This window comes from Falco naumanni, chromosome 2, assembly GCF_017639655.2.
Source record: "Falco naumanni isolate bFalNau1 chromosome 2, bFalNau1.pat, whole genome shotgun sequence".
In the NCBI taxonomy this organism is placed as follows: domain Eukaryota; kingdom Metazoa; phylum Chordata; class Aves; order Falconiformes; family Falconidae; genus Falco; species Falco naumanni.
Window position 1 is genome coordinate 14514456 of NC_054055.1, and position 14185 is coordinate 14528640.

Below are 14185 nucleotides of genomic sequence, written 5' to 3' on the forward strand. Positions count from 1 at the left end.
TATATTGTTAAGCCCTAGACATGAACTGTTAAATAATACATAACTGCTCACCTCCAAAACCTTACTGAACAATAGATGCACTTTTCAGAAACATGTTATGTTGCTATGAAAGTTCCAAAAAGCTCAACCAGCTCAAAGCAAAAGCATATTATGCTATATTAGAAGATAAAGTGCCATTTTTTGTTTTGTTCAAATAGCTTAATGAGGCTGTATCAATGTCAGAGCAATGGAAATGGAAAAAGAAGAAAGTACACTGGTTTTACCTATAGCTTGAGAGGAATCCACCATGGATATTCGAGACACTGGTGTCAGCAAACTGAAGAGCTGTAGTGTGAGATCAGTGGTAGTAAGGGAGGTGAATCCTTTCAGGAGTAGCTGCTGAAGCCCTGAGAAGTCTGCCCACTTCAGCTGCCCTTGCAACTTCTCTAACTTCTCCCGGTTTTCAGCTTTATCTAGTGGCAAATGAGCCAGAAGTTTACTCAGTAACCGCAATGCCATTAGATACTCAAACTCAAAATCTGATTCCATCAGAGCCACAGCAACCCAGAAGATGGTGGCCAGTAGGTTGGTTGGATTGTTAATATGGGATGGGTCAGTGAGACTGTCCTTTAGAGAAGATGAACTTCTTGTTTTAGAGGAGAGGCCTTGCTGGGTGCATGCCTGAATTCTGTCTAGCGTGGCACTGCGTGGTGGGTCTGAGGACTTGTCCACATCTCCAAACTTTTTGGGTACAGAGAAGCTCCTCTGGTGCCTGCTTCGTTCAGCCGTGGCTGTGTTACTGCTTGCAGGATTCACATTGAGCTGCCCTGTGCTCTTCCGGTTTGCAGTCAGTTTGGTGCTTGATGTTAAATCTGGCGAAGATGAACTGAAACCAAAATATATAACACACATTGCAACGTGTTAGTGCACAGCTTGAAACTTGTACATATACTGGATGCAAGTTAAGTATACATCAAACTGTAAATAAATATTTAAATAGGAAGAGTAAACCACACACTGTCCATTGTAGCCTTCTTTTTTCCAAAACTGCCCACAGACACGACTGAAGTGAGGTTCACGTGGCACTGCATCAAACCAGGACAGGATAGCCTATGGTCTAGATAGGTAAGAACAACATGGGGATACGAGATACAGAGCTGTGAAGGGACTTGTGGAAATGCCTATATAATGGGTCAGAGGTAGAACTGAAAACAATTTTGGTCTTTAAAATGCCCTCATCAGTGGAGCATACCCTGAACTTGGCATAGCTGGCAGGCAAAATGCACGATGGCTTACTAGCTCATGTGAGAACTGTGGGCAGAAAAAACAGCGTATCTTAAGCAGAACCAGAAATATACCACATTGTCCTCAAGAAACCTGTCATGTGACTGCCTAGATTCTTGCTAGTACAGGTCCTTCAGAAACCTTGTTGCGACTGCACCCTCCCCTGCCTGTATCCTAAGATCCCCTCAAGATGGTTTACAGAAAGCAGAGGCATTTCAGTTTCAGTGACTGATGCCTCCTCATGGACTATCATGGGATGATCCAGACAATCCCTACCAATTATCTGTACAGATGAACATGCTGTGTGGATATATGCAAGGGAAGTTTGTTCTGGAGAACAGCTAATTCCTGACTCTTTGGTCCCATTCCTACCTCATATACTGTAAGTCCCTACTCTCTATAATAATTCGGAGAGGATCCTATGGAATCAATAGTGTCAGGGCAAAGAATATTGCATCCTACTCCTTTCTGGAGTGTTTCTTATTTCTTGCTCCATCTTGCTCTTCCCTGAAATGTGCACTAAAGAAAGATAAACAGCTCTTAAGTTTAGAAAGTAGAAGTATTTCCCCATCTCTGCTCTGTCACAAGGCAATACCTGTTTTCTCCCATTGCAGTATAATACACAGAACTCTGCCTACTAACTTTAGAAATGATAGCCCTTGTATTTTTGTTTTGCATGCAAAGCGTAGTAACTTATGGACATTTTTCAAAATGTTCCCTTGCTATTAGGAGTCAGATAGACATTAATCTCCCTCAGTACTGTCAACAGCTAAAGAATGTTGAAGAATGAGCCTGCAATTTCCTCCATTTACAAAGGCCTACTTTAAGGCCAAGGGTTTCACAAAGATGGTCTATGTGCCTAGCAACATCCATGGGTTATGTACACATGGGACAAAATTCTCCATAGGTTTATTGAGGAGAACAAACCATAATAATTTACTTAGGGAATACTTCATCCAAGAATGACAGGTTGTATGAAACCAGTATTACAAAAGCCATGTTTCTTCCCAGGTATGTTTTCAAGTATATGATACAAAGGTGCAAAAAATGCAGTACTTTTAAAGGATATTGAAGTAGGTTATAGCCAAGTGGCAGCAAGGCAGAATTTATAATTCATTGTAAAGCTCCATTAGTTATATGAACATTATTTCAACTATTGCAAAATTTGGCTGAGATGTGCTCTTGGTCTAGTTCTCTGAAGGTTACAAATTAGTTCAGTCTTATCAAAATTATTGTATGTTGTCAGACTGCAGAACTACACACTTAATATCATGAGACATTGAAGAAAAAATATAGTTAGGAGAACAGGCCCTTACCGTGATAACACCGTCAAGAGATCACTGTTCTTCAAACAGTCGGACAGATTATCCACAGCTGCTTCCAAAGTAAGCAGTGCCTCCATTACATACCCCTATCAATGCACGAGGTTAACCATTTCAACAAAGACATTCAATATAGAGAACATTTAAAAATCTTCAGTTCATACAAGGAATAGGCACCTACTGAAAACCTGTAATTTCTCCTGAAAAAACAACAACATCCACATCAATGCCACTGCCCTAACATTAAAATGGCACTACAACTGTGTTTTATTTTCTGTCTCTGAATGATCTATGAAGGCATGCAAGAAGGGCACATATCAGGGGATTGGTAATGGCATACAGAACCTCTGACTTGAAGATCACTGATTTGAATTCCTGCACAAGCAGTTGTGACAGAATATTACTGTCATCTTGTGGCAGTTTCATTACCTAAGTAAAATATGGAGGTGATGTCACTCTATTCCTTACTAAAAGGTAGTAGTTCTCTTTACCGAGTCTTGACTCTTGCAATAAATAGTCTTTGGTGGTAAAAATTGCAGTCTGTTTAGCTAAACTGAGTGGATATTACAGTTCACTAAGAGTGAACTGGATCAAATAAGGTCAGTGTAAATTTTGTATTGCTATGGATGGTGTAGATTTCTTTATTCCAAAAGTTGTGAACATTTGAGAAATGAGGTGTTGTCTACTTCATGTTGTCATATTACATCAGCAGATAGGATGATGGGTTCCTTAAGCACAAATTAATGGTGTGAAAAGGGAAAAAATGGTAATCGCAAAGATTTCATTTTGAGTGACGTTTACTAGATGTTTTCTAATTAGAGCTATACGACTGTAGAAACCTGACAAAGGCTTTGATAAGGTGCATATGGATTCAGTAAACTCGGAGATAATCTTTTCTAAGGCCACATTCTACTTTGCATCACTTGAGTCCAGAACACCTTGTTATAATGGTAATTTTAAATTAAGTACACATTTAATCAACAGTACTAAGAAGCATTCTATACAAATGCATACCTGAATCTCATCTCCATGCTCTCCAATAACTTCCACCAATCTTGACAGGAGGTCAGACAACGCATGGGCAGAAAGGGGCTGCTTTAGGGCCCTGAATATCTGGAAAGATCGACCAGCATAATGTCTTGAGGAGCTTGAAAGAGCTGTTTGTAAAGCAACTTCACTCAGATGTTGCTCCAGATGAAAACCTAAGCAAAAGAATAGCATGTCAATTTGGGGTTTTTTTGTAATGACAGACTTTACTGTGGGTCATAAACAGGCTGAACCAACTCTGTGGGGAGGATATGCACTGTAGTGTATCCTGCAAAGCCTGTGAGAAATAGATATGCAGAAATGTCTGTGTTTGGGAGAATTTCCCACTGTCTACATTTATTTCACACAGAATGTAAGAAATTAAACCGCAAAACCTAAATTCTGAGTCTGCAAATGTTAGTCAGTTAAAACCTGAAATTATTCATCATATTTCAATTTTTTTACAATTCTTGGACCAACTTTCAAGCCACCCACTATTCTTGCTGGCAGCAACACAGAAACTTGCGAACCTCCCAAACCTAACGCCAAGCTGAATTAGGAGTCTTTCTATTAGCCTCAGAAGGCTTTGGATAAGATCTTAAATATAAATACCGATACTGCATTCTGCTTTGATCTTGCAAGATATTTAATTAGTGACTGTGTTGGTTTTCAAAATACCATCAGTACATTTCCTAAGCTCTAAAAACTTCAAAAATTAAAACCAAACTTCTATTGCCAGAAGAAATTTAACAAGGTACATTTACTCAGTATCTGTGATGTATTTTACCAACAGGACATAGAGGGACTTTCATCTGGTAGAATCAATCAAAAGGCTTAAAACCAACAGCTTTGAAGAAATAATTTGATTTAACATTCAGCCGCAGTCTAACCTAACATGATCTTTTAAAGCAATTCTTTCATACGTCATACATCCTTGTTAAGACATACAGTATGTCATGCTTCTGCATAAGCAGATCTACCAAGTCACAGGATAAACATTCAGTGTGACCTTGAGGGAATACTCTTTTAGTTATGAAAGGAGAAAAAAATTACTACCTGACTTGGAATCTTTAAATACAGATACAACATGACGCAGAAAATTAGTAAGCTGTTCAGCACTCTTGGTGTTCTGATTTTTGGGTGTGATATCTTCATGGCACCAAAGTGGACCAAATGCCCTTAGAGAAATATACAATAAAGCACAAAATTTCTTTGAGTTATCTGAAATCAATATAATCAGCTAAAATATATGAACTGTAAAGGCAATTAGATATTTCCAGGGCCATAGCCTGGAAAACATGCAACTGAACAGAATTTTATGAGCAAAATACAGGTAAATAAATATTCCTATGCTGTATTGTACAAAATGTCTCTCTTAAAATATGAGTTACACCATTTAGAGAGCAGATAGACAAATCCCTGGTTTTTAATTTAACATCGCACCTAGGATCTGCTGGCTGTAGTCAGTAGTTAATATTAGTTTCACCATGGCCTTCACTCTGCCACTTGCTATGTAATTTTGTAATAATAAAACTACCGTCTTCCATTAGTTCATTGTTGAACATAATACTATCGGTCAATTAAACATTTTACTCCCGTATGGTAAGATTTCTTCTGTTCCTAACACCGTAGTGCTTTATGTACCTACCTACTTCTGTAATTATCAACAAAATAGGAATGGGAGTCTGTAATTACCATAAAATCTTGGTCATTTTCCTTCAAGTCTTTTAAGTTGCTACAGATAATTGCAGAGAAGACATGAAGGTATGCATGTCGAGTACAAACATATCCCCTGCTTATCTCCATTACCTGGTTGTCAGAAACTCGATTAATTTGTTTGCTTTCTCATCTGTTTCAGCAGCAGTGTCCATGTCCTCAACCTCTTGTGTAATCTGTGGGAGATTTCCACTGCTGCCTCCCAGACTGATACTGGAAGAGGTGGAGCTGGAGCTCAAGCCGGAGTCTGGCACCGGAGATGACTGGTATTCTCGCAGAAAGTCAAAGCCACCTGCCAGATGAAGGAGAGGAGATAAAGATGGAATGCACTGTTGGGCCACCTTTACAGATGAAAGTGTCTGCCAAGCAGCTCTTTTCAGAGTCAGAAGCAGAAACCTTCTACTAGGAAATACAGGGGAAACCTGCAGAACACAACAACCCTCAAATGCCAATGGGAGAGAAAATGGTACCGTGTTTCTAAAAGTGTGGAATCCAACATAAAATGAAAAAAAACCAGTCTTTTTTTTTTTTTTATTACTGCATGAGGGCTACAGTACTTGACAAACAAATGTTTCAGGGCATTTTACATTCAGAAGCATGACTATTTGTGAAGTGAATTTTGAAGTTGGCTAAGTCCATGCAAAATTCATCTCACTTCTCTGGGCTAGTCTGATGAGGAGAAAGACATCTGTGGGGTGGAATTTTTAGGACAATGATGCTGTCCCAATTTTACGAATGTAATGGAAACCAAGACACAAATGTTTAAGTCTTCTGTTCAACACCTTCAGTAACACTGGACTGCTGCTACTAAATATTTTCAGCATTAAGATAAAACCTCTGAGTAGGAGTTCTGCTAGACCAAAAAAGCCACACAACTTCCAAGCTGAAATTAGAAACTAAGAACTGTTTTCTTAAGGTTAGACTGCTAGTCGTCTTAGCCTGTATCTACAACAGAAAAACTGGCCTTGCAAGAAGGCTGGGAGCAGGAGAGGCCTCTCTACTGACAAATCCATTGCAGGTCAGGAGACTCGTTAATTTAGTTGCCTGACATTATGTGGAATGAACCTGAGCTAAAGTATTTTCAGTTATGATTCTCTGTTATAGCTACTCGCCCACACGGTCACTCTTTATATTAGCTGCACAAAAAAGAGCCCAAATACAAAGCTGTGATAACTTCCTGGACTTGAGAAGCCCAGGCACTGGGTGGCAATTATGTTTTTCAGACAGGAATGAAAACAGTTTTTCATTTTGGCAGAAAAGCTGTAATACAACTTTAATGTAAGAATTTTATTCTGCATTTAATAATTCATGGGCATGTGTTGGAAAAGAGATCCGCACAAATCAAGAGAAATTCACAAGAGGTAATTTTGCACAGATGTTATTCAGAATGAAACCTCAATGACCAAACTAACTCATTAAACTGAAATACCTATGCTGCCTTCTCATTACTTTAAAAAAATGTTTTGTGTCTCATAAAAAAAAAAATCAGTTATCAAATAATATTGTTTATAAAGCCAAAATATGTATTACTTTTGGTTATATTCCTAAAGAACCGTGGAAATGCACCAATTTGAGAATCTTTCCTTTTAATTTCTCACTGTATGGTGAAGTTCCTCACTCTCTCCCAGACAACAAGTCCTATCTCCGTAACTCTACATTGGTTCTGTGAATCCTTCAAATCGCAACAGTATGCTTGCTTTTTGTAATATTACATGACAATAGTAAAGCTAGCTAGCAGCTTTCTACAAAATGTTCCCAACCAACCCCTTAAAAGCAGGTAAACTGCACAAAGTTAATAGAACACCCATCTCAGCAGACGCCTGAAGTAAGCCTCCTACTGCAGAAACAGATTTCAGGACAGAAATGAAGTTTATCTGTGATATAAAGGAGGGTGTATATCATGTGAAATTTAACTGAATAATGGAAAATTTGAACTGCACATTCTTGCTGCTCTTCCTGTGTTGGAATTATTTATTCATTTCTTTTGAAGGCTGAAGAGTGATTGCCCTCATTTAAAGTAGTCCCAGCTCCCTGAGGGGGAAGTTAGGAAGTTATTAGCCATATTAATGTTTAAAATTCTACATTATATATTTTGTCTTACATCAGATAGCTTTCTCACTATCATGAAAAGTTATCTAATAATAATTTGGGTGCATCTCTAGGGTAGTTCACATGGAATTAATATTAATGGGAACTATTTATATTTGCGACTTTACTACTTTATCAAAACTGTTATATTTTAGGAAAGTAACCTTGACATCCGACTTTCAAAAACTGCACAGTATAATGCTATGTTCTTTTTTCTGCTGCTTTATTACCTGTATAAAGATATTCAGGTAAGTATGCTGGTTGTACTATCAGAGTCTTGATTTCATTCATCTCTCTGGTCTGAAGAAGCACTGATGCAATGCCTTGATAGTTGCTATTGCAAGACAATGCAATCAAAAGATGAAGCAATAACTTTTTACTGTGTTCAAAGACCTCAGGGCGGTAATGGTCAAGACCTAAAAGAAAAGGTTACAGCAATCACTGAATATGAAGTAATAATAAACAAGTACACATTCCAGAAATACCAAAAATTCCAAGGCAGTTCATGGCAACACTGCAAACAAACAAAATATGCAGTATATCTAGATAACAGTTACTAGTGTTTTTACTTGAAAGTAGGTGTATATTTAGTTTACAGACTGAGGTCCCATACTGGAGGTACAAAAGAACGTGTGGCAATACAACTTTATGCATTCTGTCTCACTGCAGTGTTAATTTGACAGGGCTGGAAAACCCCTAAAAGATGAGAAACTCTTGATGGTAGCTATAATTACATTGATTACCTCAGTATCTGGCTTTCTTGCACAGACATCAGTTTTACAAGTGCAAACTGTAAGAGGTCAATACCGATTTATTAAGAAAGGAACTGTCAGACAAAACCCCTTGAAAAAGAACTTCAGATACCAGTGACTATCATGAGAAATTAGCCACCAGCTCAGGGTACAGAACTGAAACTGAAGGTCTAGCACTGAAAGACTCCAATCCCATTAGCACTCCTGCTCTTACAAGATTTTAACACAGCCTGAACAGTTCATAAATTACAAATATAAAGGAAACATGTTTGTAAAATAAACTGCACTGTGTGGTAGTAATCTCAATTCTCCTTCAGTATCTTTCAAGATATTTAAAAATACTTTCTCCCATTTAGGGGCAATTTCAGTACTGAAAAATGGAATTGTTTTCTTCTTCAGCTCCTCTCTTCTCAGGACATAAAAGCAACTACTTTGTTACTCTAAGTGGCAGCAGCCAACAGGTCTTTCAAGTCAGGTATTTTCTAATATACTCCAGTCATGCTGGTTATTGTCTGGCCTGCAAAAATGAAACTGCTCATACTGCCACAGCCTGAACAATGTGTCTTTGGCTCCTATGGGCAGGTTTATGGAAGTCCTGTGATCCTTGCTCTTGCTCATCTGCCCATAACCTCCTCCAAAAGAACCACAGCCAACGTGCCCACCTCTTTTTCAGCTTCTTCGGGTTTCTGCTCCTATTCTCCTTTCTTTATTTCCTTCCACCTGCCAGGAGATAATGAACCCATCCTACCCTGTTCTAACATACACTGAAAAGGATATGAAAAGTTCTTTTAGTTGAAAGCAAATTCTAGATTGGCAGCACTGAAATCCTGTTAAACCCCAGTGCTGTACGAAAGTACTGACATAGACTAACTATGAAGTGAGAAGGACAGTTCAGCTTTTGTGCTTTTCCAGTGCTGGGCCCTTCTTTAACTTGGAAGAGTTCCTGAGAGGGTAAACTTCTGTGATGTGGACACATTTCCATGAGAAAGAAGTCTAGCTGCTCAACTCATTTCACACGGGTTGCAAAACAGTTTTAAAACAGCAGTGATTTTCATGCGCTGCTGAGACAGGCAGGCTCACACCAGCAGTCTGCCTCTCTACTTCACAATCAGTACTACAAACCATCCAACAGCCTATTAAACACACATACATTGCAAAATTCTTTCATTTTAGTATTTTCTCACTTCCTTCCAGTAAATGGAAGAATACAGGCTCTTCAGCTAGCCACCATACCAGTTTCCAGTTTCCTTTTCGGCCAGATGCATCTGCCTGTGCACATTCCAACAGGACAGAAATACTTAATTTTTAATCACATTCATACCTTTGACTAACACGTGTAGCGTAACTTCCTTACACCATCACAACAGAGCTCTACTACAAAACATAGAAACATTTTCTACAGGAGCTACAACAACTCTAGAGAAACTGAACTTGAAGCCTGGAAGCTGTGATCTCATTTTAGTTACCACTAAACCAATTACATTTAGTGACCAGTTACATTTAACTTTAATTTCACATTTGAGAATTGAGATTTCTTAACCAAGGGATTACCTCAAATGGTATTTATAAATTTCTATTTATTTCTTATGAAAAACTGTAATGTTGAAACATTATTGTGTGAACAAATCAGTAGGTATTTTTATAATGGATTACTAATATCATAACTCTGTTTCTGCATGGCTCCCTAATGGCTCCTTACAGCTGTCTTAACTGCAGTGGCCACGCCGCCGCATACTACTCCTGTGTTAATTTATTCATTTATTACTGTAAGAATTTCTAACTGTAAGCACCAGTTTTCTTACGCTTGTTACAAATCATACTAGAGACGCTGTTTGATCAATTGATGGTTATTGATTCGATTCACAGACTTATCCAGTTTTCTTTCAGATCCCTCTTATACTTAGAAAGTTCCAGCAATATAAAAAAGAAGTAAAATTTGTTATGGGCAGCCACAAAATAGATTTAACTTTTAAGTGGAAGGTATATGTAAAATGTCGCATTGAAACTGACCCTGGAAGTCCCATCTGACATGGTCCTGGCTGTTATTCTTGTGTTTCATTAGAAGTCTGTGGAAATCAATATACTAATATACAAAACTTCAGTTTTTGATGAGTGTGCATTTTTCAAAAACTCCTATTTCATAAAAATATTTCAAACAGAACAGTTGGTAACAGCATAGCTGAAAAGGAGAATGAGGTATCTTCTTCAACTATATACTGAAATATATCACATATATTCTACTGCTGTGCTGTAACCTCCAGTTTAATCTTTTTTGCCCACTGAACAACAGACTCTTCCAAAATTACCAGTGAATAGACTTAGTGGTAACTACGGTGGCTGAATGAGAAGTGGACTTCGATCTCCAGTCACAATAAATTTATTTCACAAGTGTGTGGCTGTATTTGTTTGTGAAAACCATTATTTATCAACCATGAAAGTTAGGGAATAGCTTTATAATGCTAAACATGCTTGTGTGCTAAAAAATCAGGCCACTCACTTTTCATAATGTTAAGTGCCAGGGTAAGGAAGGTATCACCCTCCAGCTGAACTGTGTTACAGTCAAGAACAGACACAGCAGCGGGGAAAAAGCAGTGCCTCTATGCTCAGATATATAAAGGAAGACACCGATGATAAAGTATTCCATTAGCAGTGAAATTAATGAAGCTTGCTTTCCAGTGGTTTGTGTCCTACCTTCACTGTCTCTGCAGTACAGCAATCTCACCTCTTACACAATACTTTCTGCAAAGGCAAGAGACAGCACTGGTGTGTGTAGTCCAGGTCTAAGGCATGTGCTGACTGCCCAGCTGCCCATCACAAACCAGGCTGTACAAAGGCTGGGTTTCTTCTGCCTTTCTCACAGCAGGGCCTATGGGTTTTTTAGAGATATTTTAGGAAGTCAATCATCTTCAAATTTCTACCCAGATCTCAATTTTGGGTGAAATTGGCCTAAATATTCAAAAGCTTCAAAATTTTGAGACTAATTCACAGACTGTAATTGCCTAAGGCTTTTTTTTTGCTTTTTTTTTTTTTTTTGGAAATCATAATTAAGAACATGTAAGAAACACACCTCTACAGCTTCAGCAAAACTGAACTAAAAGGACAGGAGTAAGTTTATACTATATTTCTTGTTCTGTTGGTCTTACCTAAAAAGAGAGCATGAAGCAATAAAGGGAGATGAAGAGCCCAATCTTCTCTCACACTGTGATCCGCTACCATCTCAGTCATGAAGATGACAGCAATATTACACCTGGAAATTAAATCACAGTATCAGTTTGAAACCTCTTGGAGGTAGGAAAACAGTAACATGATGGCTATTTCTGACAAAATAAACAATCTCTACATTTTTGGACTTGTAGCATTTCTTCTCAGTATGATTGATGCTGGAGCATCTTGGCTACAGTATTAAGCAGGTAAGTACTCATTCTGAAAAGAAAACTATTACTGTCAATACAAATCATGTAAAAGAAGAATTCCAGAACATGCACAGCCTAGTTAAAATAAAAGATCAAGAGGGGGAAAAGTGCTATGAATAACAGCCACATAGACTTGGGAAAGATAAATTTTCCTTTTCAGTTTTAGATTCTTATCAGAAAGTGATGTTCTACACCGTAAATAGGCTTTCTGGTAGAACTACATGCCTTCATTGCATGGTAATTTTAGCACTGGAAATTAGCAGAAATTGAAGCTATGACTTTCAGATTTTCTGAGTGGTGGGACAGTTGGGACTGGTGTTGGTTAACCAGTACGAGGAAGCATCTTACTGTTTGAAATGTCAGAATGAGAAACTGCTCACCTGTGAAGAGGTCCCCGTGGTGTGATGGTTTCTGGGAGGTAGTCCACAAGTGGTGCCCAGCACCCTCCATTGTAAGGCATGGGCAGGGGATGCGGTTGTTTGGTTTCAACAATGTTCAATAACCAGCTTGTATATGGAGAAACAGGATCATCTGCGTGGAAAAGCATTATAAGAGCGCATAAAAAACAAGTCTGGTTACTCATTTTTGAGAAATAATAAAAAGAGAGTTTATACTAACATATCAGCTCAGCTGCTTGGAATAATGTGGTAAGATGACATGAGGTCTGCAAATTCCTGTGTTCAATAACAAGTGATGCATTTTTAATCCTGCTTTCACGCTGCTGGAAATTAAACAGATTCCAGGCAGACAGCACTAAGTGGTAGGAGCTGCAGCTGAATCCCTGCTGTCACTTAGTAGCTTTGGATTCAGACCACAAAGCAACAAGCAACAGACTTTCTCTTCAAAAATGAGAGAGAAGTTCAGCCAACAAAGCTGCTGTCAGAAGCCATCTGTTGCAAGGAGCCGCATACCAGTGACACATTCTTGCAACTCCTCACCAGTGCCCTACAGAGCAATGCTACAAAGACAGAAGTCTAATGTCCTGAATTAAGAAGGAGGCATAAGGAATGCAAAAAACATCTTCAGGGTAATTTTCTTTCAACAGGGATGAATTATCTCTTGAATTTCTCAAAGATGTATTTAACTTTGCTTCAGTATGACAGCTGCTGTATATTAATGAGCAATAACTTTTTTCTTCCACCTGTTCATCTGCAATGATGTGGGTCATGTAAGGTATTTCCACCACTTTCTGTCTCCTCTCAGCTGCACAGCTTTGTTCATCTCTCCTGTATTCTGGTCCCTCTCATTCTTCATCATTTTCCCATTGGTCAGTTCTTACTTTCCAGGGCTGGCAGTCTGTGATGCACTGCCATGGAAAATGTCCTTTGCAGGCCTGTTCTTGACATATGCCCCAACACTGTCCTTTGTGGATTTTTAATGAGAGCACAATTATTTGCTCTGGGTTTTTTTTTGTTACACTTTTGTATTTTAGGTAGGTTTGAAACTCTAAGCACTTTCCGTTTTTTAAGAGCATGTATCTGGTGCTTGTCAGGTTTGCCACAGGAAACAAAACTATTCTGACACCTACAAAAGTAGCAGAGCTAGCTCTCCCTGATGCACATCAGTCCTCAGTTTTGACAAAAGGACTTCAGGTTTCCAGACCTTCAGGAGCCCTTCAATGGAGTAGCTGCTCCTCCAATTACTACTAAAATAATTTTAACATTCCCATTCTTCAGCATTAGTCTTCCAAGAAGCACTTTAGATTTTTATGATTTAGGCCTCTACTTATTTCTCTCATCCTCTGGAGGATGATTTATTCATTACTGATAAAGAAGAATAAATCAACATAATAATGTAGCAAAGTATATTATTTTCACATATTCATCTTCTAAGGATTAACCAGATGTCTGCCAGATGCTTTCCACATAAAAAGCACTGCACAGTCACTATTTATTACTATCAATTTAAGTGTTTCACATAAAACTGCTTTTGTTTTCACAGGTTTATGTGCAGACTGAGAAAAAAAAAAAGAAGCACTTTGCACCTTAACATACAATCTTTGCCTGAACAACTGAGTTTCTGTGCTGTGGATTTGTGTTCTCTATTTATATCCTCAGCAGTACATGTCCACTCAAGTAGACTGGACAGAAGAAAGAAGCCATACCACCAACTCCTTCGCAGCCTGGGCTGCCTGCCAGAGGGAGTAAGTTGCACTTTCTTAATGGAAGTTGCATTAATTATCTTGTAGAATGACAAATGGTGTAAGAACTCCTCTTTCTTTTTAGAGTTCTATATAAATGTCAGTAGCTAAGTAAAGTGTATTTCACTTCACATCTAGGTATTCATATATTTGTGGAAAGAACCCCTGTGAGAAGGAAACCTTGCATAAATATTCACAGTACTATAAGCCTTGCAGGTACAGGCAGGAAAAAACATCTGGGCACTGGCTTGAGGAGACATTCCAAAAGAGCAAATAAAATTTCAGTATTTTTTAACCTTTTATTGCTCTAAGCTCTTGTCAAAACCAGCTACTTACGAAGAATGTTCTGATAATATAAACATTGTTCTGTTTTGAAAAGATTGCTCATGAAGATCAGATTAGCACTGGTGCTCCAATTAACATCTGCTGAAGAATTTTTAGTAGCTGCAGCACTGGAAAGCCATA

The 14185-nt window shown here is 38.4% G+C and overlaps 1 protein-coding gene across 6 annotated transcripts in view; it reads right to left on the reverse strand.

The window, feature by feature from the left end:
• FRY (FRY microtubule binding protein) overlaps positions 1-14185 on the reverse strand; it is a 217443-nt gene that overhangs the window by 44465 nt on the left and 158793 nt on the right. For all 6 annotated transcript variants that reach the window (XM_040583936.1, XM_040583935.1, XM_040583933.1 and 3 more), the window contains exons 37-44: positions 11961-12111; positions 11311-11414; positions 7646-7831; positions 5421-5619; positions 4668-4789; positions 3600-3787; positions 2580-2674; positions 264-865 (exon numbers count right to left, since the gene is read on the reverse strand). In XM_040583936.1, the coding sequence (XP_040439870.1) occupies positions 264-865; positions 2580-2674; positions 3600-3787; positions 4668-4789; positions 5421-5619; positions 7646-7831; positions 11311-11414; positions 11961-12111 (1647 nt within the window). The remainder of the gene's footprint in view (positions 1-263; positions 866-2579; positions 2675-3599; positions 3788-4667; positions 4790-5420; positions 5620-7645; positions 7832-11310; positions 11415-11960; positions 12112-14185) is intronic.